At 44.6% G+C, this 24,418-nt stretch overlaps 1 protein-coding gene across 8 annotated transcripts in view; it reads left to right on the forward strand.

Moving 5' to 3' along the window:
* CACNA2D3 (calcium voltage-gated channel auxiliary subunit alpha2delta 3) overlaps positions 1–24,418 on the forward strand; it is a 931,957-nt gene that overhangs the window by 483,217 nt on the left and 424,322 nt on the right. For all 8 annotated transcript variants that reach the window (XR_006695842.3, XR_010585145.2, XR_012431274.1 and 5 more), the window contains 2 exons: positions 12,294–12,383; positions 21,716–21,829. Coding sequence is in view for 4 of the 8 variants with exons in the window: in XM_045384857.3 (XP_045240792.1) it covers positions 12,294–12,383; positions 21,716–21,829 (204 nt within the window). In the remaining 4 variants the exon portion in view is untranslated. The remainder of the gene's footprint in view (positions 1–12,293; positions 12,384–21,715; positions 21,830–24,418) is intronic.

Consider the following 24,418-nt stretch of genomic DNA (forward strand, 5'->3'; position numbering starts at 1 on the left):
CATCAACATTTAGAAACATACGTGTTACAACCCATGCTGATACTAAAATGATGAAGCAGAAAAGTCACTGATGATACTAAAAAAAAAAAAAAGAGTGTGGGAGATTCTCATTGATCGCCTTTGGAACAATCTTTATTTTGAAAACCAATAAAGACATGAAGGGCAGCTAACGTTTATCCAGTTTTCTTCTACAAGTGGTTCTTCAGCTGACTTAATAGTGCAAAAGAGGAAGCACTTCTTTGCAGAAATTGGTTATCTAATAAATGAAGAGAGATAATGAAATTAAAATATCACTATGGTGCAGCTTCTGATGAGTTAATGAATCTGGGCATTGGACATTGATGACTACCACCATTGCAAGGAGACTACTACTCATTTGTTGGAGGGAAGTAAAAACATCATGAATGAATACCAAATACCAAATAAATAAATAATATCAAATAAATAATTAAATATGTAGTCAAATCTGAATCCAGTCAAACTGCCCAATCTCACTCTCCATTTACTAAAATAGAGGGACAGAAGAACATGTTAAATGACGCCTCAGGAATACAATCAGTAAAATCTGGATTCTGGAATGCTCTTCATGACCAACAAGTTATTTCAACAAAACTTGTGAGAAAAATAATGGAGCGGGAACTCTAGAATAAGAGACTTAAGGGATATCTCAACCAATCACAATGAGTAGATCTTATGTGAATCCTCATTCAAACTGGGTAACTCTGACATAAAGTGAAACATGTATTGTGGTTTGTTTTTAAAATGTTTACAGATGAAATAATATGATATCTGGGATGTGCTTTGCAATAATCTAGATGAGTATATTAGTTATCTGCTCTAGTGGAACAAATTACCCCTAAAATTAATAGCTAAAACAGCGGTCCTCAACCCACAGGCTGGTCTCTGGTTTGTTGGGAACCAGGCTGCACAGCAGAAGATAAGTAGTGGGCGAGTGAGCAAGCATTACCACCTGAGCTCTGCCTCATATCAGCCAGCAGCAGCATTGGATTCTCCCCAGGAGTGCAAACCTTATTGTGAACTATGCATACAAGGGATCTAGGTTGTGCACCGCTTATGAGAATCTAAGTAATGCCTGATGATCTGAGGTGGAACAGTTTCACCCCCCGCTACTATCCCCCCGCTACCTCCCCACAACCCGTCCTTGGACAAATTGTCTTCCATGAAACCAGTCTCTGGTGCCAAAAAGATTGGGGACCATAGGCTTACAACAACAAACATTTATTATCTCATATAGTTCCTGGACTCAAGAACCCAGGAGTAGCCTGGCTGGGTTGTTCTGGCTCAGAGTCTCTAGTGAAGTTGCATTCGGGATGTAGGCTGGGGGCTGGTCTTCCGAGGGTTGGCTAGGGTGGAAGATCTATGTCTAAGCTAATTCATATGGCTCTTGGAAAGAGACTTCAGTTCCCTGACAGCTGTTGGTTGGAAGCTTCAGTTTCTTACTCCATGGCACCTCCCCAGGGCTGCTTCCAGCAAAGCAGTTGGCTTCCTCCAGAGGGAAGTATCCAAGAGAGATCAGACAAGCAACTGTGATAGAAGCTGTAGTGTTACTTACAACCTAATCTTGCAGGTGGCATACCATCATTTCTATGATATTCTCTTAGTTGCAGAGACCAACCCTAGTGTAATGTAAGAGGGCCCAACACAAGGGTCTGCGTATCAGTGGGTGAGAATCTTTGGAGGCCATTTTGGAGGTTGGTTGCCAAAAGGGACATTGATGTAGATGGTGCCAGGGTATTGATAAAACAAGATTGACTGTAAATTGATAATTAAAATTTTTAATATAAAAAGTTTCTGGTAAAAAACCCACAACTTTTTAGAGACCAAATGCTTGGATGTAAGCCCCAGCTCTACCGTTTATTAGCTGTGAGACCTAGTCAAGTGATGTGAATTCATTCTCTCATTCTTAAAAGGAGGGTAATAAGAGTATCTACCTTCTGTCTTGGGATTGTTGTGAGGATTGAACTGATGAGTGCTCAGAGCGAAGGCTGGTGTGTAGAGGAGACCCGGAGAATATTAGTTGAAGGTAGTAGTCTCTTCCCTTCTCTCTTGGGCACTGCCTTTCTGCTGGGCCTGAAAACATGCCTGGACCTGGACCACCTATTTTCTAGAGATGCTTTTTTCTAACTTTTAAAAAGTGTATTGTGATTTTCCCTGGGAAAAGCTACCATTTATTTTTTATCTGATCTTCTCACTACATGTATGTCTGCCCCCACATGCTGCTAGAGGAAATGAGTGCAGTGTGAGTGTGCATGTGGAAGTGCACGTGCTTGGGGACACCTTTGCTCCCCTGGCCTGTATCTGCATGTTTTTCTAGAATATGGACCTTGCTACTGTCACTAAAAGGCTGTACCTCTTCTGAGAAGCTGCTTATAAGTCAACTATTCTTAGCTGTCCAGCACCCTTCTGTCCCCTCCTTTCCATGAAATCCCTCTGTCCTTAGAAAACCCATTTGGCGAAGTCAGGTAGGACTTTCCCCATTTCTTCTCACCACAACCTCAAGTTCAGACGTGGCCATGTGATCCAGACCTGAGTAAGTCAGAGGTCCCATTCTCTGGCCACCTGATTGGCTCAGGCCCAGACACACAACCTAAGTTGGCCTGATCAGAGTATTTCTGGGGACTTTTCTGATAGCAATATTGCTGAAACTGCTCTTGGGCAAAGTTGCCAGATTTTGCAAAACAAACAGGGCACTCAACTTTAAATTTCAGATAAACAAAGAATATATTTTTATTATATTCATTGTTATGTATCCAAAATTCAAAGTTAATTGGGCATCCTATATTTATCTGGCAACCCTAGCTCTTGCCAGTGGGCAGGCTGAGCTAGGAGTATGTGAGACCACTGATGTAGGCAGCTGTGTGCTCAAGAGCTTGCTGGGGGGGTGAAACCAAGTAGAGCCTGGAGATATAATAGAGAAGAGAGACTGAGCCCTGAGGCCCTCACTGGCTCCCTGTCCCTTCCTTCACTGACGCAGCTGCACTTCCAGTCTTCTCGTTCTAGGAGCCAATTACTTTCCTTTTTCTGTATGTAGTGTTAGAGTTTTTTAATAGACTAAAAATACAGTGCCATAAGGCATTACAAGCCACAAGTGCCCTACTAATAAGATTTAGTGTTTACTGAGTGCCTACTATATGCTGATCTCTGTATGAAGCACTCTGTCTACATTATCTCATTAAGTCCTCATAGTCACTGTGCATGGTATAAATGAAGAAATTTTTGGCTCAATTGTTTGTCTTCCATGAGGTTGTTATAATTATCTTACTACACATATGCACTATAATGTGAGTACAAAGATGTTTACTGTAGTAATGTTGAAAACATAAAATACTGAAAATTTAAGTTTTCACTAGTAGGGGACTGGTCAAATTAATGTTGATACATACATACATACGTACATACATGTATATGTATATGCACACACACACACACACACACACAGTGCCTTACAGGGTATTTGTTTACTCAGAGACTTGAATAAGAGTGGAAGAAATTCAGACAATTAAGTTTAATACCCATATGTAATTAAGCTTGGCAAAATATAGAGATCATTGAAACAAACACATTTTAATTGAATATAAGTTTTATAAATGCTACAAATCTTCCAAGTGCTCATACAGAAAATGTCCAAATTTAATTGTCCCTGGGGTCACATTTCTTTGCTGAGCTGTCCCAGAAATGAATGTAGCAACCACTGAGTGGGCAGTATGACTCCTAACCTGTGTCTCAGCACACACTGCTCCCCCATCCTGGGCCGTAGCTTTGCATTGAGTGCAAAGAACTGTAGGTGTGACTGTGAGGTGATGGTTTGATGCAGATGAGTGCACTGGCACCCACAGCACTGGTCTGCATCACATTCCCCCTGGGTGCTGGCTATCAATACACACCTCTTCTGAGCTGAAGCATTCTCAGAGCTGGCACTGTGTTTGTAATGAACTGAAACTGACTTCTGTCTACCCTGGCACGCCGCAGCCACTGAAAACATTCTTCCTCCAAGAAACACATTTGAATCAAGTCAAGATTTTCACGAAGTTCATAAAGGATAAATGGAGACCTTCGGAAATGTCAGAGAGACATGAAGGGTGAGGCCTACTGTGTACACACACTGCCATGCCATGCAGAGACACAACACAGGCCTCCTGTCCATGCAGCACTGGGCTTCAGCTTTTCCCAGGCTTTCAGGGGTTCACAAAGCCTAGTTTCCTAAGATGCACTGACAAGTCCGTGTGACCTCACAAGAAGGAAGATGAGCTCTTGTAATATGGCTCCTCTTGGAGCTGGCCTTGTTCACGGGCATGGTAATCATCATGTCCCTCCTTCTCAGCAGTTACTTGGAAATGTGCTGTGCTTTGGTGGAGGGACCGTTCCACTTTAGGTATTTCCCAGTTGTAGAGAATTGCCAATTCTGAGCTCATCACCATCATCTGCGTGAAATAATTAGTGCTTTTGCCATTGAAATGAGGATGTAGCTAATCTGACTACCTGGATGAAATAACATTCATTGTTCACACAGGAGATCTATCTTTTCTCTAATTTGGCACTGGCATTAAACAGCTGCTACCTTCAGACACATCAATTTGTTACACACATGTGAAGGAGAAATGGGGAATGGCTCAGATGCCGTTCTATCAGTGTCTGTACTGTCTCCCCCGAATTGCAAACAACTGGGTCTGCCTCCTTCCTACCAGCTTTCTTCAGCCATTCTGTTTTCTTCTTTGAGAAATACCATGTCACTTCTTCCCATGGGAATCAAATGACAGTCTGATTTATTGGAACCCAGGCTTGGTGGTAGCCATGTCATAAGATATGTGCCTTATCTATAAAATAGATTGGCTCTGCACCACCCTAACATCCCTGAGAGATTTGCCCCAAAGAGGCTCTAAAAGTCAGCCAAGGGAGTTCTCAGACTAAACAGGAATATGGGAGACTCATCCCAGGTTGAGGTTAGGGTTGGGTGTGCGTGTGTTGTCAGGAGGAATTAGATCAAGAGGAGGTGTCCAGATTTATATCAGATAATCTTGTGGGGTAATATCCAAATCAGCGGGGAGGACAGGTGTGGGCACACTTTGAGCCTCTGATAAAATGGGCTTCTGCACTTTGGGCTTGGAACACAGTAGTAGTGGGACCACAGAACCCTGTGAGCCTTATCTGGAAGTCTCACTGAGGAGTTTGGCATCAGAATAGGCGGCTGTTGGGATCCTGCTCATCATTTAGGCTGATAGGAGCCACATCTCTGTTTTAGGAGAAAGCAGGCAATCCTGTATCTGTTTACTGATAGAACTGAAAATGAAAGAGGCTCTACAGAATACTCTTACCTTTAGTGCCTTAATTTTAATTTTACAGTCAGCTTAAGCTACCTGACAGCCACAGTGCAAAGTGATCTATTAAAGTGAAGTCCATTTGAGACACCTGCACTGTAGCAGCACACCAGAATTCTGTGCTGCATGCGAATAGGGTGGCAGGGAGCCACAGACACCATCTTTCGGGTGTCTCCTCACAGGCATACTCCGTTGCTTCATGGGATTTCACTTACAAATCACAGATTCAAAAATACAATTATAAAGAATTTCAGGACAATAGTAGCAAAGCATTAAATCAAACACTGAGTCCTTCTGAAAACGGGACCCTGGGCCACTGCATATGTCACATCCCCTCAAAACCAGCCCTGCACAGGATCTTAGCTTTGCACATGAACCGAAAGTCTCTGCACCCACCTGCATGCTGTACTTTATCAGGGACATAGAAAGCTGGGCCCTGGGCGCTGGGAAGGGGCCCTATTGCATAGAAATTCAGATATGGGACTCAGCACTTTGAAATCCACTCTGCTGTCTTGAGCTTTCTAGTGTCCTTGGCCTACATGTAAAATAAGAATGTAATAGTACCTTTCTTTTAGGGGTGTTAGGAGGATCAAGCAAAGTAATGTACAAAAAGCATGAGGTGCCTAGCATACAGTTGTCACTCTGCCAGTATTGGCTGCCCTTGGAGGACTTGGTGAGGCGATTTCTGAAGCCTTCCCAGGGGGAGCTGCTGCAGCAACCTTTGTCCACTCCTAATGGGTACGAAATTCATGTCTGCACTATTTGAATGACCCTGATGGGTGTCATTGATAGATGGCCATTAGCCTTCCTTCCAAATAGCGGCTGTACTCCCAGCCAGGACCACCAGCTCTCAAGGGCTTGTTTTGTCCACTGATGTCCATTTGACACCTTGCTCTTGATTGGAAGGACTCAAATGTGTTTATTAGAATTACATAGACAGGAAAGAACATGATTGCTATGATCACAGAGAGTCATCAGTATGATTCAACCAAACTGAATGCTGGTGAAGGAGAGGCTTATTTTACCGGGATCCTCCGCTGGCCTGAACGTTGTGGCTGTTTGTCAGAGATAAGCGGATGTGGCTGTGCTGCTGGCATTCGGGCACAGGGAGTGGTGCCGTCGGCGTGGGCTCATCTCCCCAGGCATTAAGCTGCACTAATTGCTTTGGAAGCAAGGGTTTTTCCTGGGCAGCAGCATATGCTGCATGCGTCGCCTGAAGGAAAGATAAAGAGCCACCCTCCTCCTCCTTTATTGAGGTTTAATAATAAAATGGGACTGTCACCATTTCCAATAAACAGTTTATTTTAATTGAGAAAAACAATGAGAACTGGCCACCTTTTGGTACACAGCTGTTGAGCGTCTCCCTGACTTGGGTGATCTGGAGCCTTCTGTTCTGTAGCTGTGCCCTTGAGGTACTCGGGTCCTGGGGTCAGTGAAGTCAGCTACATGTCTCTATCCATTTAAGCAAACCTGGCCCTTAAAAGGCAAAATAAGTCCTTTTCTAAGGTCTGTTAGATTATAAAGTTGCAACCCAAGAAGTGGCCATAGAAAATGCTGGAGATGTAGTCTGTTTTAATTTTCACATGTTGAAGACAGTCCTTTCTTTTAGTGAATACGAAATGAAAGTCTCACTTTTTTTTCCTGTCACCAAAATTCTTTCAGATGACTTTTTTTTCAGGTCCCCCAGGGAGAAGTCAACCCAGTATCCCCAAGTATCAGAGGGAAATGAAGGCACAGATAAGGCAGTGTCTTACTCAGGCTTGTAGAGAGGGTGAATGTCAGAGCAGGAATTGGAAGTCCTGCCTGCTGTTCAGAGGCACTGATGCTCTCGCTGTCCCACCCACTACTCGGGTGCTTTCCCATCCCCATTTCACAGCAGGCAAAATTGAAGCCAGAGAACTAAAGCCACTTGTCTTGGGGGTTCAGTTGGTAAATGGTATAATCAGCATTGGAACTCAGTCTCCGGACCCCCAGTTCAGTTTTTTTTTGTTTGTTTGTTTGTTTTGAGATGGACTCTCACTCTGTCACCCAGGCTGGAATGCAGTGGTTCAATCTTGGCTCACTGCAAGCTCCGCCTCATGGGTTCATGCCATTCTCCTGCCTCAGCCTCCCAAGTGGCCGGGACTACAGGCGTCCGCCACCACGCCCGGCTAATTTTTTTTTGTATTTTTAGTAGAGATGGGGTTTCACTGTATTAGCCAGGATGGTTGCGATATTTTAACCTCATGATCTGCCTGCCTTGGCCTCCCAAAGTGCTGGGATTATAGGCGTGAGCCACCACGCCGGCCAGTTTTTTTTTTTTTTTTTTTAAACCTGAGTTCATAGGGCGTGTATACCAATTGCCTCCACACAATAGCAATGATATGATGGCAGTAAACATAACAATTTCTGGATCTTACAATGACCACAACTGGGAGTAGAGAAAAAGAAATCTGTAGTGATGAAGATGATGCAGGGCAGTCAGCCAGGCCCCTTCCTTCACTTCCAGACACGACCCTTGGGGTGCACATGGTTGGGGTGATCATCAGCAAAATCACAAATTCCTCCGTGCCATGGGTCGTCAAAGCACCGGCTGTTAAAGCCTTGAGCACTGAGAGCCTGCTGTGTATAAAGTGCTGTGTTCAGTCTAGCACAGGTGCGGTAAACGGATCGCACCGTATAATGGTTGTGATTAAGAAGGGGAAGAGGGGCATAGAGGAGAAGAGGAAGATCATTTTAATGCAGGGGAAGCTTTCATGAGGTATGGTTTCGGTAGCCAGGGTCATTGGTTTAGTTGTGGTAATCATAAGGGATCTTTTCAATTGAGTGGCCCACATCAGCTAAAACTGGTTAAGCAGAGGAGCAAAAGTGTTGGTTCACTTACCTAAAAGGCCAGACATGCCTGGATCTAGGGGCTCAAGCCTTGTTGTCGCCATCCTGTCCTGGCTCCTCCATGTGGGCTTTGCTCTCGGCAGCTGTTACCTTCATTCAGGTGAGCACCTCCTGTGCCGTGGCAGGATGACTGCTGGCAGCCCTAGGCTTCCTCTCAGCAATCCGCATGGAAAGAGAGAGTCCTTCCTCCCACATGCCAGCAGAATTCCAGGAATTGGCTCACTGCCCATGCACGACTGTGGCCCTTGGGGTGGAATTCATAGACTGGAAAGGTCTGATAAATCGTCCCACTTCTTGATTTGGGAGGGCGGGAGGGAGAGAGACATTAGCTTCTCTCAAATCATGTGAATTATGGGTTGGTGGAAGAGAAGGAAAATCAGAAGAAGGGGAATTGATGCTGGGCAGGCAAAACTCGCACATGTCCCTGGGTCCAGGCCTTAGACCTTCCTCTGACTCACCATTAGTCCATGGCTTGAGGGAAGGACGGTCCATTTTAACTCCTGTCTCTGGGTCAGTGCAGTCCAGTCGCACTTTCTGCAGTGATGGCCATGTTCATTAATTGGCAGTGTCCAGTGCAGTAGCCACCAGCCAAATGTGGCTAATGAGCACTGGAAATGAGGTTAGCACTACTGAGGACTGTATTTTTAATGTTAGGTAATTTTATTGATAATTAAATTTAAATGTAAGTTCTATGTGTGGCTCAAGGCTACCTAACTGGACAGAGCAGCTCTTAATGGAGGACACATCATGGGAGATAGTTCCCTGGGAGACAAGAGCTGGTTTTGTGTAGGAGAGTTGGGCAGAGGGCTAAATGCAGCTCCGAAGACGAGGTTGGTGATCTGGGTCAGGGTGTGGAGGAGGAGAAGAGGGAGTTTGGACATGAGAGAGAGAGGAGAGAGAAAGGAACACAGAGAGTCCTTTATCGGTGGCATCATTTGGGAGTCCTTAACTTGAGAAAATAGTTTTTCCATCTAATATATGTACCAGGAAGAATCAAATTCACAACTGACGTTGTTATAAAAGCTAATTAAGGGGAACTCCATAACATGTTGTTACATTTGATCTAAATGTCCAACTGTAAAACATCAACCATTGCCTGAAGTGCCACATAAGCTACACATAGATGAAAAGAAAAATTAAATATTGTGCAGGTTATTTTTAAAAATGCTGTGTAGGCTGGGCCTGGTGGCTCACACCTATAATCCCAGCACTTTGGGAGGCCGAGGCGGGCAGATTACAAGGTCAGGAGATTGAGATCATCCTGGCCAACACGGTGAAACCCCGTCTCTACTAAAAATACAAAAAATTAGCCGGGCATGGTGGTGGGCGCCTATAGTCCCAGCTACTCGGGAGGCTGAGGCAGGAAGATGGTGTGAACCCGTGAGGCGGAGTTTGCAGTGAGTCAAGGTCACGCCACTGCACTCCAGCCTGGGGGACAGAGTGAGACTATTCTGTCTAAAAAAAAAAAAGAAAAAAGAAAAAAGAAAAAATGCTGTGTTAACTTGCATGACTGAGTACAATTAAAGGCATTTGGCGGAAATGACATCAGGCAAATAGAATAAACTTGTAAAGGCAGAGTCTGGCCACAGCTTTGTGAATCTAGGGCCAGTTAATGACCAGCCTCTCAGTGAGCTGTGTGATAGGTGTTTCATCATGCTCCATATCCCTAGGTGGGTGCAGGAGGGTGTGGGGACCACCGCGAGTTGACACTTTCAGAGCCTAAGTCCTCATGGTGGTCACAATCCTGATTTCCACGGGGGGATGGTTGTTGATGAAGGCAGACTCCCCTCCTGCCCAACTGCAGCTGGGATGCCTGGCTTCCTTAGACTCGGTTAATTGCCTAGATTTGTTCACCAAGCATTCCTGGAGGACCTGCCATGCACTTGGCGTCCTGATGGGCCTTGAGAACTGGGCAGGAAGAAAAGAGAAGCACAAAGCTTGGCTCCTGGCCTTGAGGTTTGCCTAGTTCCCTGGCCCTCAGCATTCCCCTCCCCCATCACTCAAGCCATTTGATCATCCCCTGAAGACTTAGCTCCCACCCAGGAGCAGAGATTAAAGTGAGCATTCTGGAGCCAGACTGCCCAGGTACATGTCAAGCCCATGGCAAGTGCCTGGCATACAAGATGCTCAAAAAAAAAAAAAACAAAAAAAAAAACCCACAACTTTTATTTTGCTAATTTAGAGAAACAACAGGTATACAGTAGAAAGAAGAAGGGCATTAGAGTAGGTGAAGCTGACCTGGATTGAAACCTGGGCCAGGCAACTAGGTGGTGTGTGTATTTGGACACAGTTCTTAGCCTCAGTCTCTCTGTCTGTAAAGTGGCATGATGGAACCTCACATGATTGTCATGAAGACTCAGTTGCACTGTATTTTTTTAAGGGCCTAACACCAGGCAGGCTTCAATAATGGTGGCTGCTCTGATGGGCCAGAGGGCAAGCAAGGTTGCTATGAAAGTGGAGCGGGCCAGGGAAGAGGGTCTTGTGGGTTATATATGTGCCCGAGGTGAGCCACCAGTTTCAAATTCAGCCTCAATTCATGTTAGGCCCAGGTGTCATTCAAACCTTTTTACCATGAAGAACCCACCCAAACTTTGGAGTTCACATTGGCACCATCTTGCTGGCAGATCTTCTGTCCATCTCAATGACTGGGGGCTCCTACTGCTTCTAAGGGGACCCAGGGAGAGACAGAACAGCATCTTAGAACAATCAGCATGCCCTAAGATTTGTGTCTATGATCCATTTTGATTCCATGATCATTTTGGGGGTCCTAAGGCAGTGTGGCCCGTTAGACACATCATGAATGGGTTTCACCATCTGAGTGCTGATGGCATGCTTGGGGCATTGTTGGGTCTTAGGGCGTGGTAAGAGAAAGAAAGCCCTCCTTAGTAAGTAAATCATAGGTGGATATTTTCCATGAGCTCATTCTTCCTGCTCCTCTCCCTCCTGGTGACTCCTCCAGCCAGTTTCCCCAGCGGACAAAAGTGGGGATGCCTTTGGGGAGAGAATAATCCATTTCAATAGAAAAAGCAAGGGGTTCAGAATGCAGTGACTGGAAAGCAAAGCCAGGCCGTGGTGCCACCGTGGGTGTGGGCTTTGGGTGTGAGCTTTTGAGTCACTCATACATGCGTGTATTCCTGGACATGCATTGTGTGCACTGACCTGTTCCTGGGCATGAGCCTGAATTCGCTCTTGCACCTTTGTCGGGAAACCGAAATGTGTGGGGTTTGCATTTACTTTCTTTTGTCCCCTTTAATCTCCAGCTGATGCTGAGCTTCTGCAGAGCAAGAAGGGTCTTAGGGCCTACTCTGGAAGAACCTCACTCCCGTTCTCCTTATTCCTTGGAGCTCTTTTGGATTTCTAGCCTGTGTCTCTGTTGTTATAATCGTAGTTTTCATGTTGTCATCCAGTCTTTATCTCTGCTCCTTAGAGCTATCTACTGAGAACTTTCTGTGTGTATCATACTATGGTAGATATGAAGACAGAGTAATGCTGTATCTTAAGAAATGTCACAGTCTTGGGTGGCGATGGAGTTTAATTATGCAGTGCTCAGTGAAAGGTGGATCTGAGTACCTGATGGCAGCATGGAGTCACAAAGGAAGCATTCTAGGCTAGTCGCAGAGGCTAATGGTCTGAGAAGAGGGTTATGGCCATATGAGATTTGAAAAGTAGATGGGAGAGAGTGTGGCAGGAGAGCCAGAGAATGGATTGAGAGTGGGTTCCCAGTGGAGGGGTGCATATGCAGAGTCCTAAATGTGATCAGGAGTGGGAGAGTAGGGGTAGGAGAGAAAAAGAGTCACCAACAATGAAACTGGAGAGGAAAGTGGCAGTTTTAGATGAATTAAATACTTTTCACCAGAGTTCAATTGATTTTCTTCCTAAACTGTAACTGAAGCTAAACCATGAATATTGAAGGTGAATTTTACATTGAGTAAGTTCTTATGTTTTGAATGTAGAAGGAAAAAGTAAATTATGACTGGTTGGATCTGAGAATCATTGGTCTTGCCATGGCATACATCTAATTCATTCAAGGTTGGTGTTTCACATAACAGGACAGACACTAATGGATTTTCTGCTTTGTTGTTTCAGCACTTCAGGGAGCATCTGGACAAACTTTTTGCCAAAGGAATTGGAATGTTGGATATAGCTCTGAATGAGGCCTTCAACATTCTGAGTGATGTAAGTTCCTCTTTGATTTGCCTTTCCCATCCCCTGGAGAATAGATGGGTGTTGTTTTAAAAAATTGTGGGCCAGGCTGGGCGCTGTGGCTCAGGCCTGTAATCCCAACACTTTGGGAGGCTGAGGTGGGCGGATCACGAGGTCAGGAGATCGAGACCATCCTAGTTAACACAGTGAAATCCCGTCTCTTCTAAAAATACAAAAAATCAGCTGGGCGTGGTAGCAGGTGCCTGTAGTCCCAGCTACTCAGGAGGCTGAGGCAGGAGAATGGTGTGAACTTGGGAGGCGGAGCTTGCAGTGAGCCAAGATTGTGCCACTGCACTCCAGCCTGGGCCACAGAGGGAGACACCTTCTCAAAAAAAAAAAAAAATATATATATATATATATATATATATATATATAATAAAATGTGGGCCAGCTGTGGCTGACACTGAGCAGATCTGCAGGCATGGGATGGGAGAGTGAGATTGGCTGGCCATTTAAGTCATCTAGGGAACCAGGTGCCAGCCAGTGAGGTCAAACCAGAGCAGAGTGGGGAAGAGAGAGTGCTAGGGTATGAAACCATGGAAGCAGCAGGAGCCAAATTGAGTAGCGTCGTAGAGACACTAATGAGGGCTTTGACTCTGTGTGGAGTGGAAAGCTACTGGGGGGTCTAGGCAAAGAATGACATAATCTTGAACTCAATAGCATTTTTCGGGCTGCTGTATTTAGAAGCAACTATAGGAGGGCAAGGACATTAAGTTATCTGGGTAAAGAAAATGGTGATTTGGACTAGGGAGATAGCAATGAAGATGTTAAGAAGCAGAAAAATAAAAACCACTCAAGGTATTTTAAATAGTAGGAGTTTAATTCAGGCAATTGATGGCCTAAGGGATGGAAAAGCTGAGAAACCAGAGAATGAAGCAATCCACAGATTAGCATCAGCAGGAGGCATCTCCTCTGTAGGGCAGGGGGTACAACAGGCAGGAGGGGTGACATCAGAGCCGAGTCACTGTGGCCATTCAAATAGGAACAGAACTGGGGAGGAGGCTACCCAAGAAGAACTGTGACCATAGAGGGAAGGATCTGACCTGTGGAAGCTGGAACTATGGAGGAGACACAGTTATAGCCAGAAAATGCCTATCCCCTGAGAGTGTACAGAAATTGCTTAGAAATACCTTGATTCCTTCCTTGCTTCCTTTCCCCTTTATGTGATCCTTGTCAAAACTGATGGGGAGCTTGAGAGCTGTGGTTTGCAGGAAGAAGGCATGGGATAGTCTGAGAACAAACAGGCACTACATGGAGCAATATCACCTTGAGGTGTCAAGCAGGAGCTGGGAGACCAGCAGAGGCTCCCAAGGCCTTGCTGCTGTTGGTCTCCAGGCGGCTCTGTAGGTCAGGCTGTTGTCATTTTGCAGGTGAGCAGGCAGAGGCCCAGGCAGGTGAGTCATTCACTCCACAGTGCATAACTTGTATTGTGGGTTAGTTACACCTGACTCCAAAACTTGAGTTTTTACTGCTCAGCCATACTGGCCTCTCAAGAAAGGCTAGGCCCTAATTTCTAGACTCTGTTTTACCAATAGTACCTGTTGCCATGAAGATGACTATTTAGATCTCAGTCCTGAGCCAGCGTCATGACTGCAGGGGAGAAGAGAAAAGTAAGGAGAGAAGGTGCCAAGTCAACTTCCTCAGTACAAATTCAAAGCCCCTGTCACCTCATGAGCTCCAAGGGGCTGTTGGCTACAAGATGTAAACACTTATGTAAGAGTCCGTGTTTTGGACAGTACCTCTCTGTTGACAGCAAAGTAATAGTTTTAGTGACACAGCCAGCCAGGACAGAGGACTAGGCTGCACTTTAAATTCTGGTTTGAAACCTGGGCAGGTGCCTTCTTAGGGCTTGGGTCTCTGCATCTCAGCAGGCTCTTTCCAGGTAGTGATATTGAAAAGACTTGTCACAATTTGACAAGTCACTTTCATTTTATCTCAAAAACCTAGTGGTCAGAGCCAGGGGAGACTTCTCTGACCTGTGGAGTCCCTTGTTTGGAAGGCTGCCCTGCAGTGAATTTCTGTTTCCCTGTTCTCTGGCCTAAGTGGTGAAAGAGAAAGGGTTAGGAGATGGTTGTATGGTTAAGTCTGTGGTCCCTGGAGTAAGGCAGGCTGGGCTGAGAAGCCTGACTCAGCCAGAGTTTGCTGTGTGGTAAAAGTGTGATTCAGTCTCACCCTTATTTTCTTCATCCGTATAATGGGGATAGGAATTGCCCTGCACTGGCCATGTAAATTGCAAGGCCCCAGGCAAAATGAAAATGCAGGATTTCTTGTTGAAAGTGATTGAGAATTTTAAGGTAATGGCAGCAAAACGTTGAACCACGTGTGGAGCTTTCTCAGTGTGATCTTGTGCAGCTGTGCATGTCACACACCCATGAGGCGGGCCTGGTGGTCCCTTTCTCCTGGGGTTGAGAATCAGCCTGATGACGCAGGACCTGGATCCCATTCAGCAGTGCTGAGCTGGGTGAGAAGTGCCCGCTGTGACCACTGAGACCCCAGGTCTCTAGACACAGCTCCCACTACAAATGCTTTGGTTCTCCTTGCCCAAGTCCTCAGGAGTGTCTGCTGCCCTTCATCTTCCTCTGTTTTCTGTTCCTTGCCCTGGTACCCTTTCTCTGTCTATCCCTTCCATCTATCACCCTTGTTCTCAGACCCCTCTAAGACATTATTTCCCATAACATGCCCAGTTTAATGCTGCCCTGCCAAGGTACTCCCACATGGGGGTTGTGGTCAAGGTGGGGAGATGCCATCCTTCTCTTGCAGACTCACAAGATACTTGTGCATATCAAAGGCCTTGAGAAGTCCTGCAGTGAACAAACCTTTAAAAATGTGTTTACCCACACTTACTAACCCAGGAACACTTTATATCATATCATCATCTCCATATTGGCATCTTCTAGAAGTTACAGCTCACCAGCCATATTTTGGGGCATAATATCATTATATACTCCAAGAAGGTGTATTCACACTTTCACAGGGACTACTAAGGCCGAGAGAAATCACCAACACCTAGTGGACTTTTTTTACCCTGAATCTTTGTGAAGGAAGCATTTTTGAACAGGAAAACCCTCCATACCCTTGTAAAAACACCTCTGGAGTCTGGTCAGTCAGATAACCAGATAAGTTGAATGCAGATCTTGGAAAGCAAAAAGCAGAATAAATGTTTTTTAAAAAACACAATAGGCCAGGCGCGATGGCTCACACCTGTAATCCCAGCACTTTGGGAGGTCGAGGTGGGTGGATCACCAGAGGTCAGGGGTTCGAGACCAGCCTGGCCAACATGGTGAAATCCTGTCTCTACTAAAAATACAAAAAAAATGAGTCAGGCGTGGTGGCAGGCGCCTGTAATCCCAGCTATTCGGGAGACTGAGGCAGGAGAATCGCTTGAACCTGGGAGGCAGAGGTTGCAGTGAGCCGGGATCATGCCACTGCATTCCAGCCTGGGTGACATAGTGAGACTCCATCAAAAAGAAAAAAAAAAAAATAACACAACGATAAATGTTACAGAATGTCACTGCTTGAGATTGGTTGGTGGTTAGCACTATATTTGAGTGCACATTTATCTCATAGGGCAAAACATTTCATATCATCTCTTGCCAGTGGGCTTTTAAATAGCTAAACTCTTTGACAAACACAGAGGTGGTTAATCTCCCATGAAAATGAAGCTTTATCTATTAATATTTTCTACTTCATCAATATAACCTTTAAGTGATATTATTATCTTCCCGTGTATTATGCCTGCCTTTGCAAGTCAATATGAAATAAAAAGTTACTTCTCTAACACACATGCACACGCACACACACGCGCACGTGCTTAAAATTGTGATTGTGGCTGGAGCTTAGAATGGTTCAGAGGTTACTATAATTAAATGGAGTTAATTCTGTCTTACAGTTACCTGCATTTCAGTTTCCGTATTTGCTTAGATGACTTAAAGGCTTGCAGTTGTTGATACAAATGGCTTTGAAAGGAGCATTCAAATAAACTTCTAAGCCCCTTCGAGCTATTGATCTCTGCTGCATTCATTAGATTCTGTCAGAACACAGAGCCAGTTTGCTACAGTAGTTAGCATCTACCTTGTCATGTGACAACTGCAATTATCGTTTTTGGTGATGAATGTGATCTTTGCAGTGATTACCTTTTAAAATTTTTTCTTAGCCAATTAAATAAAATTCGGTGACATTTCAAAGACTGTTAATCACAACCAAATGCTCTAAATGTCAGGATGCATTGAAAATTTCACTGCTAACTGATGAATCACTGAGCTAATTGTAGTTCATCATCAGGCCCTTGTCATTGTTATTATTATGGAAAACACTTTCATCACTCTCGCTATTCAATAAAAAAAAAGTTTTAGACAAATATGAAGAGAAAAGATATTACTCATCAAAGCATTTGAATTTAATTGCATTCTTCAAAATTCACCAACTACAGATTGCAGCAGAGAATACCAGGGACTCAACCAGAGAGGAAAGTAATGTTTTTAAATAAACAGCTCCTGGCAGCTCTTTATTCGAGTCCGCATTATTCAGATAGCTTCTTTTCTCCTCTCTTTCTTTCCATGTGTTTGGGAAAATTTTTCCAGGATATTTTCAAATGAGTTCATGAACAATGATGGCCCTAGAGCATTCTGGGGTTTTTTTCCCCCTCTGAAGCTTCTGTGACCTGAAGCATAGATTACTTTTATGCCTTGGCTTGTTGCTGGATTTATTTAATGGTGCGAAGGCAGTGTTTAATGCAGTCTCCCCAGAACATCTCCAGAACAACCTGTTGATGAGACCAGGCTACAAGGCTGTTTTTTCTTCTGCAGTAAGGACAGAGTCTTAGCAGCTTCCCAGAGTTGGAAGGACGGAGTCCAGATATTTATTGACACTGAAGTTTGGTTGAAGATGGACCTTTTAATGGGAGAGGAGGGAGGGGGCTTGGCTAGGATCAGGTAAGAATCCTAATCTTTCTGTTGAGGGTTGGCGAGCATAGCAAGGGAGACATTTTGAGGTCAGGGGTTCAGTCTTAGGGTGTCAATTGTCCTTTGATGCTTTCTATGGAAGAATTGATGGGTCTTTCAAGAAGTTCCTGGAATAAGCAATGAGGTTATTTGCAAGTTTGACCTTCCTGGGCAAGCATTTTCTGAAATAGTAAGTTACGTTGATAAAGACAGTAGAATAGTGGTCGCGTGGAAAGCTTTGTGGTGTGATAACTGGAGTTTCCAGGTGTTTCTGCCTACTAACACGACAGTCTCATGGGCTGTGTCTGCTCATTAACTCAATTGCACATGTGCAGTCAGAGTTGCAGGGGTGGCTCCCAGGGCCAGGACTAACATGAGGAAACTGTCTGGGGCACCACATGTAAGGAGCACGCACCCTCAGGCTCACGGCCCTGCTGACTCCCCTGTGACCCTGAAACCCTAAAAGGGATAGAGGAAGTAGAGGCAGGAGGAGGAGATGAACACTTTTGGAACCCCACCACCTATCCATTTGCTCACTGACGTTCCTGTATTACCGAAAGGCCATATTGTGTGCTAAATTGGAGAGTAGATTCTAGAGCTTGATGGTCTGGATTCAGATCCCAGCTATGTCAGATAGCAGCTGTGTCACCTGGGGTAAGTTAGCTCATCTCTCTGTGCCCTAGTTTCCTACCTGTAAAATAAAGATAACGATAGTGTTGCAAGACTTTTCCTTAGCTCCGCTAAAGACAGGATCCTTGTCACATGACCCTGAAAATTTAGGCTTGCAGAAGTTTGAAGAGTAAGAAAATTGGGATTTATTGGACAAAAAGGGAAAAAAGGGAAACGGGTACTAGTCCTGCTAGTACATGCTTCTTCCCACCTCACAGATTGAATTCCAGGTTCCTCACAGGAAGAGGAGGGACCAGGCTCCACCCCGCTGCAAATGACTCACACTTCTGTGGCTCCATCACAGTGCGCATTCTTCCCAGTGTGCAGGCTGGTTGGAGTTTTACCAAGGAGCCCCTCCCACCTGGCTGTCTCAATAGTACCTACCTCAGAGGCTAGTAAGGATTAAGTAAGTTTGTGTTAACACATGTAGCCTGGCATATAACAAACATTGAACGTTTAACCTGTGGTGTACCAACCACCTAAGGAAGTTGTTATTATCTTGTCTGTGGAAGAATGAAAGCTCAGGAAGGAAGCTTATCCCAGGCACACAGCTGTGTTGCTGAGATGACACCAAGTGCTTTCCTCTATGCCCTGTTACCCCGTGCATGATTTGAGTTGGCTTTGCTGTGTCTCAGTATGGCCATAAGGAAATTCCACTCATCCATTTATCTATTTATTCATCTATCCAGTTATGTATGGTCTTCTCTCAAGTTACTGCAACTTCAGACTCCACATCAGATGTCTAAGTGCATGAAGACTAGGCATTAATATCTTTAATTTGAGGCCGGGCGCGGTGGCTCACGCCTGTAATCCCAGCACTTTGGGAGGCCAAGGCGGGCACATCATGAGGTCAAGAGATTGAGACCATTCTGGCCAACATGGTGGAACTCCGTCTCTACTGAAAGTACAAAAATTAGCTGGGCGTGGTGGCGCTCGCCTGTAGTCACAGCTACTCGCAAGGCTGAGGCAGGAGAATTGCTTGAACCCAGGAGGCAGAGGTTGCAGTGAGCCGAGATGGTGCCACTGTACTCTAGCCTGGCGATAGAGCGAGACTCCGTCTCAAAAAAAAAAAAAAAAAAAAAATTAAAAAAATCTCTATCGGCCGGGCGCGGTGGCTCAAGCCTGTAATCCCAGCACTTTGGGAGGCCGAGATGGGCGGATCACGAGGTCAGGAGATCGAGACCATCCTGGCTAACACGGTGAAACCCCGTCTCTACTAAGAAATACAAAAAAATAGCCGGGTGAGTTGGCGGGCGCCTGTAGTCCCAGCTACTCGGGAGGCTGAGGCTGGAGAATGGCCTGAACCCGGGAGGCGGAGCTTGCAGTGAGCTGAGATCTGGCCACTGCACTCCAGCCTGGGCTACAGAGCGAGACTCCGTCTCAAAAAAAAAAAAAAAAAAAAAAAATCTCTATCTATCTATCTATCTATCTAGATAGATAGATAGATAGATATATTTAATTTGAATGCTTTATCAGCTCTCATTCACCAGTGGCCAGCCTGCAAAGCCAAGAGTAGCCACCATCCCTCCCCAGTGTCATTGTTTAGTAGATTGAACTTGCCAGGCACACTCCCACTGAGTGCCTTTGCACTTAATGTTTGCCCTTCCTGGAATATCTTTCCCTCAGATACTCACATCCTTCAGGTATAATTCAAATGTCACCTTCTCAGTGGTCTTCCCTGACTATGGTTTCTAGAGTTGCCCCATTCCATTTCCTGTCCTTCTTTGCTTTCTTCTTTCCCCACCCTTAACATCACCATTATCAAACATACAACGTAGTTTACTTATTTACCTTGTATTTGTGTGTCTTCCCAAAGAGAATACGAAGCTACATGAAAGAACGGATTTTTGTATGTTTCATTCCTAGTGCTGTGTGGGCACTTAGCAAATAATTTTAGAACAAATGAATACACTTTGCAGATTTTAATAGAGAAGGTTTTTACTTACTGAAGGTTGAAGATTTTTTGTGTGTTTCCCATCTCTCAGCATTGACATGTAATTGTGGGGTTTTTAAAGGACTTGGTGTTACTTTCAATTTGCATCATTAATAGCATTCATTAAGGGAATTTTTCACCCCGATTCCAGGGAAGGACATTCTGCTCTGGCAACCATATTCAGTCACTCTAGCTGCCTACCGCCCACAAAGACTGAGAGCTTCTAAAATCTTATATAAAGCTGAAAGTTGAAGAAGTCCAGGGCTTTACATACCAGTGAGCATAATCTTAGAACTTCAGCATGCCATGCATACCAACATATAAACTAATACGTAAGTTTACATGCCAACAATATAAATTTGAAATGAACCCCTATTAAGAAAATACTTGGGCTTCTCAAGTGAATTGTCATGTTACTGACTTTATATGCCTAAAACCTCCTAGATTTTATTATATGCTGCATTCTGTACTCATCAGATCCACTCAAACTAGCCTCTTTTAGATTTTTGAAAGAGATACAGTCTCTTAGGTAGCCTGTTGCTTGTATAATGTGTCCCTAAAACATTTCTGTGCCAACTCCTTTGGGCTTATTTCCTAAAACACAGCCCATGCCTGAAGGTAAGAGAGGTTGTGCAATCCTAGACTCTTCTTTCCCACCTCGTGTATTTTTTGAAATCCCCCTGTGATTTGTATTTAGATCTATTGGGGGGGAAAAAAAAGCCAAGCTCGATAAAGTATTAAAGATGTGTATTCTGCGCCAAATATGAATGACCATGTCCTGGGGTACAGCCTCAAGGGTTCCTGAGAACATATGCCTAAGTTGTCGTCATGTTACAGCTTGGTTTTACACATTTAAGGGAGACAGAAGTTACAGGCAAAGACATAATACATGTAAAGTATACATTGGTTCAGCCTGGAAGGGCAAGACATTTCGAAGGGGTAGGGGACACTTACAGGTCATAGGTGGATTCAGAGATTTCTGACTGGCAGTTGGTTGAAAGAATTAAGCTTTGCATAAAGAGTTGAAGTCAGCAGGAAGAAATCCTCCAGTTAAGAGGGGTGTGGAAGCCAGCGTTTTGTTATGTAGATGAAGCCTCCAAGTGAGAATAGATGGCAAATATCTCTTTTCAGACCTTAAAAGATGTTAAACTCTTAGTTAAATCTCTCCTGGATTAGGAAAAGACCTAGAAAGAGAAGGAGATTCTCTAGAGAATGCAAATATCCCCCCCAGGAGAAGACTTTATAGGGCCATTTCCAAATAAGTTAAATAAATATATTTTGGAGCAAACTACCTTGATTTCCTTCAGGGCCTGCTATCTGCCTTTCAATGCTATGCCAGAGTCAGATTGCTACAAAGGGTCTGTTTTGTCAGTCTTATGATTGTGATTTTAACATTAGTGCTGATCAGTTCTCCCAAAACTCCAAAGAGAGGGGGTATAGCCAGGCATGTCTGACCCATCCCCCACTTCCTGGCATGGACTGAAGTGCTTGTTCAGATTTCTTTGGGATTCCCTTGGCCAACAGTAAGGTCTGTTCGGTTGGTTGGAGGGCTTAGAATTTTATTTTTGGCTTGAAGATCCAATTTGTCAGAGCAAATACGGTGATCTGTGTGGAAAGACTTTTTGTGTAGGTTGTTTTGGTGGTGGACAGTGTGCTCTTATTTTAAAAGGCTTTTTTAGCCCATGGCCTCATGTCTCTGATTTTTCACTGATACACAGAATTATCTGATGTGTATACCATTTTGAACTTATTTCTTTCCCTAGTTCAACCACACGGGACAAGGAAGTATCTGCAGTCAGGCCATCATGCTCATAACTGATGGGGCGGTGGACACCTACGATACAATCTTTGCAAAATACAATTGGCCAGATCGAAAGGTAAGTTGATGCTGATCCTGTCTGTGCAGTGGACTCCATTGAGAATCTTTACTGTAATCTCCAGCTTGTCCATGAATATTTGCCCCATGTAGACTTAATCTCATAATGATCTATGTGTCTTAATTTAATTTAATTTAATAATTGTCTTAATACTTAATTTAATACTTAATTTAGGAGAGCTAAATAATTAAACATGAGGCCAAAGTACATAAGAAAGCGGCAGTCTTTTATTGCAAATATGCACACACTCTTGGGCGAGGTTCTCCGGTCCTCAAGTATGGGGCCAGGGAAGTCACGCTGGCGCTCTCGGGTGAGGTTCTCCGGTCCACAAGTAGGAGGGGCCAAAGAAGTCACACCGGCTCCTGCCGGCAGAGGACTTTTATGCATTGGTACTGGAAGGGGGAGGGCAGTGTGCGGGATAAGGGCGTGATAGGGGCGTCTCCATAGGCGTGGCCAGGTAAGTTTCGATGTCTTCGGATTGATGTCACCTGGCGCATGCTCGGTTGATCTGCGTCTTCCCAGGCGTGGGCTGCATTTTCCCGCGCGCGGGAAAGTTGGTGAGGAAGAACCCGGAAGCAACATGGATTGTGCCTTCTTGTTCACCTTCCTCCATCTTGTCCTTTCTCCCTCACCCAAACACTATGGTTTCTCAGCCTTGTGTTTTTTGGTTGACCAAAACTGAATACTGGCTTTTCTTGTCTTCAAAAACGAAACTTTTGGAGGAGAGAAGAAACTTATAAAGACATATGGGACTTATTCCGTGAAAAGATGCATTGTGAAGTGTGCTTCATCCATATTGGGCTGTGCTTTTTTTAATTTTTATTTTCCCTCGAGGCAGAGCTGCATGTTGAGCCCCACATGCAGAATTGAATGGTGAAATCGGCCATGGTAGCCCTACAGGCCTCTCCTTTACATAATGTGTTTGTATAGTTCCTCCCACGGCCCCCATTACCACCCAGAAACCTCTCTATCCCTCACTGCTGTTCCCCACCATTGTCAGAACTTATCTGGAGAGTTCCATGACATTCTTACACATATACATTCTCTTCTTTATGAACTTCCATGTGAGGGTGCAGGTAATAAACTCACATAAAAACCCAATACGATTCAGCATTGTGTTAAAGTGAGATGATGAGCAATGTCTGAGCAGTCATCTTTCTCCATTATTTGGAATGTTAGCTATTCAGTAGAGAATTGTACCATGCTGTAATTGACAATCTTCAAGACTGTAAAATCGGGAAATGAATTCAGGAGAGAGAAAAATGATCTCAAGGCTGGAATGTGATTCCTATAAAACAGTAGTTCTCAAACTTGAGTGAGCTTCAGGATCACCCAGAGGACTTGTTCCTCTACAACTTCTGATGCAGTAGATCTGAGTGAGGCTGAGAGTTTGCATTTCTAACTAGTTCCTGAGTGCTGCCGAGGCTACTGGTGGGGAACCACACTTGTGGAACTACTGCCACAAGAAATAGCCCAAAGAGTAGGGTTTGGATACTCAGCAGGCTTTGCCATATTGCTGCCCTCTATTGACTTTTACAAGGACCCATTTCCTCAGCTGAATTCAGTGCACAGGTGTGTGTTTCTTGGTTCATATTCTGTCTTAAAAACTGTCAATTACCAATCAATATTAAAAGTCAAGATATTTGTATTAGTCCATTTTCACACTGCTATAAAGAACTGCCTGAGAGTGGGTAATTTATAAAGAAAAGAGGTTTAATTGACTCACAGTTGTGCATGGCTGGAGAGGCCTCAGGAAACTTACAATCATGGCAGAAGGGGAAGCAGGCACATCTTACATGGTGGCAGGTGAGAGAGTGAGTGAAGGGGGAAGAGCCTCTTATAAAACCATCGAATCTCATGAGAATTCACTCACTATCATGAGAACTGCTCCCATGATCTCATCACCTCCCACCAGGTAACTCACTCAACATCTGGGGATTACAATTCAAGATGAGATTTGGGTGGGGGCACAGAGCCAAACCATGTCATTATTCTATAACGTTTTAAAGTTGTAGTTTCTCTCATAAGGAGTTACACCTGCCACTTTGGGGCCAACATTACTATGTGACAGGGCTGCTGATGGAGCTGAGCAGCAGCTGTCCCCATTAGGCAGCAAATGCATGCGTCCTTTGAACGTGACCCTCATCACCACTCTTCATTTCCTGTCAGCCCACTTCACTCATATGGTTTCCCTCCCACAGGTGTGGAGTTCCTGACCACTGCTCTAGGGGAACAGGTACTTGCTGTTCTCCAGCCTCTGGGGATTTGTTCCCTTCTTTTAGGTTTGCCCTGAGCCTTCCCTCTTCTCCTCCAGCCAGAGGCCATTTGTCCTTGCCTGAGCCCTAAACTCAAAACTCCCTAGGAACTGTCTTAAGGAAGTATAGCTTTGTGTCCAATACGATAATTGTTTCTGGACCTGTCTTTCATCTTCATTCTTTGGTGATTCCAAGAGAACAGGTTCTCTACTTCTGAGCAATCCTACTGCCTTTCACTATATCCCATCCTGCCAAGAAGTGTGGCGTAGAGGGCCTAGGGTACCTGCCTGAGCCCTTCCCCCTAGTGTTTATGTCCTGTGTAATCTGTTCACCT

The sequence above is a fragment of the Macaca fascicularis genome, chromosome 2 (genome assembly GCF_037993035.2).
Source record: "Macaca fascicularis isolate 582-1 chromosome 2, T2T-MFA8v1.1".
NCBI lineage: Eukaryota > Metazoa > Chordata > Mammalia > Primates > Cercopithecidae > Macaca > Macaca fascicularis.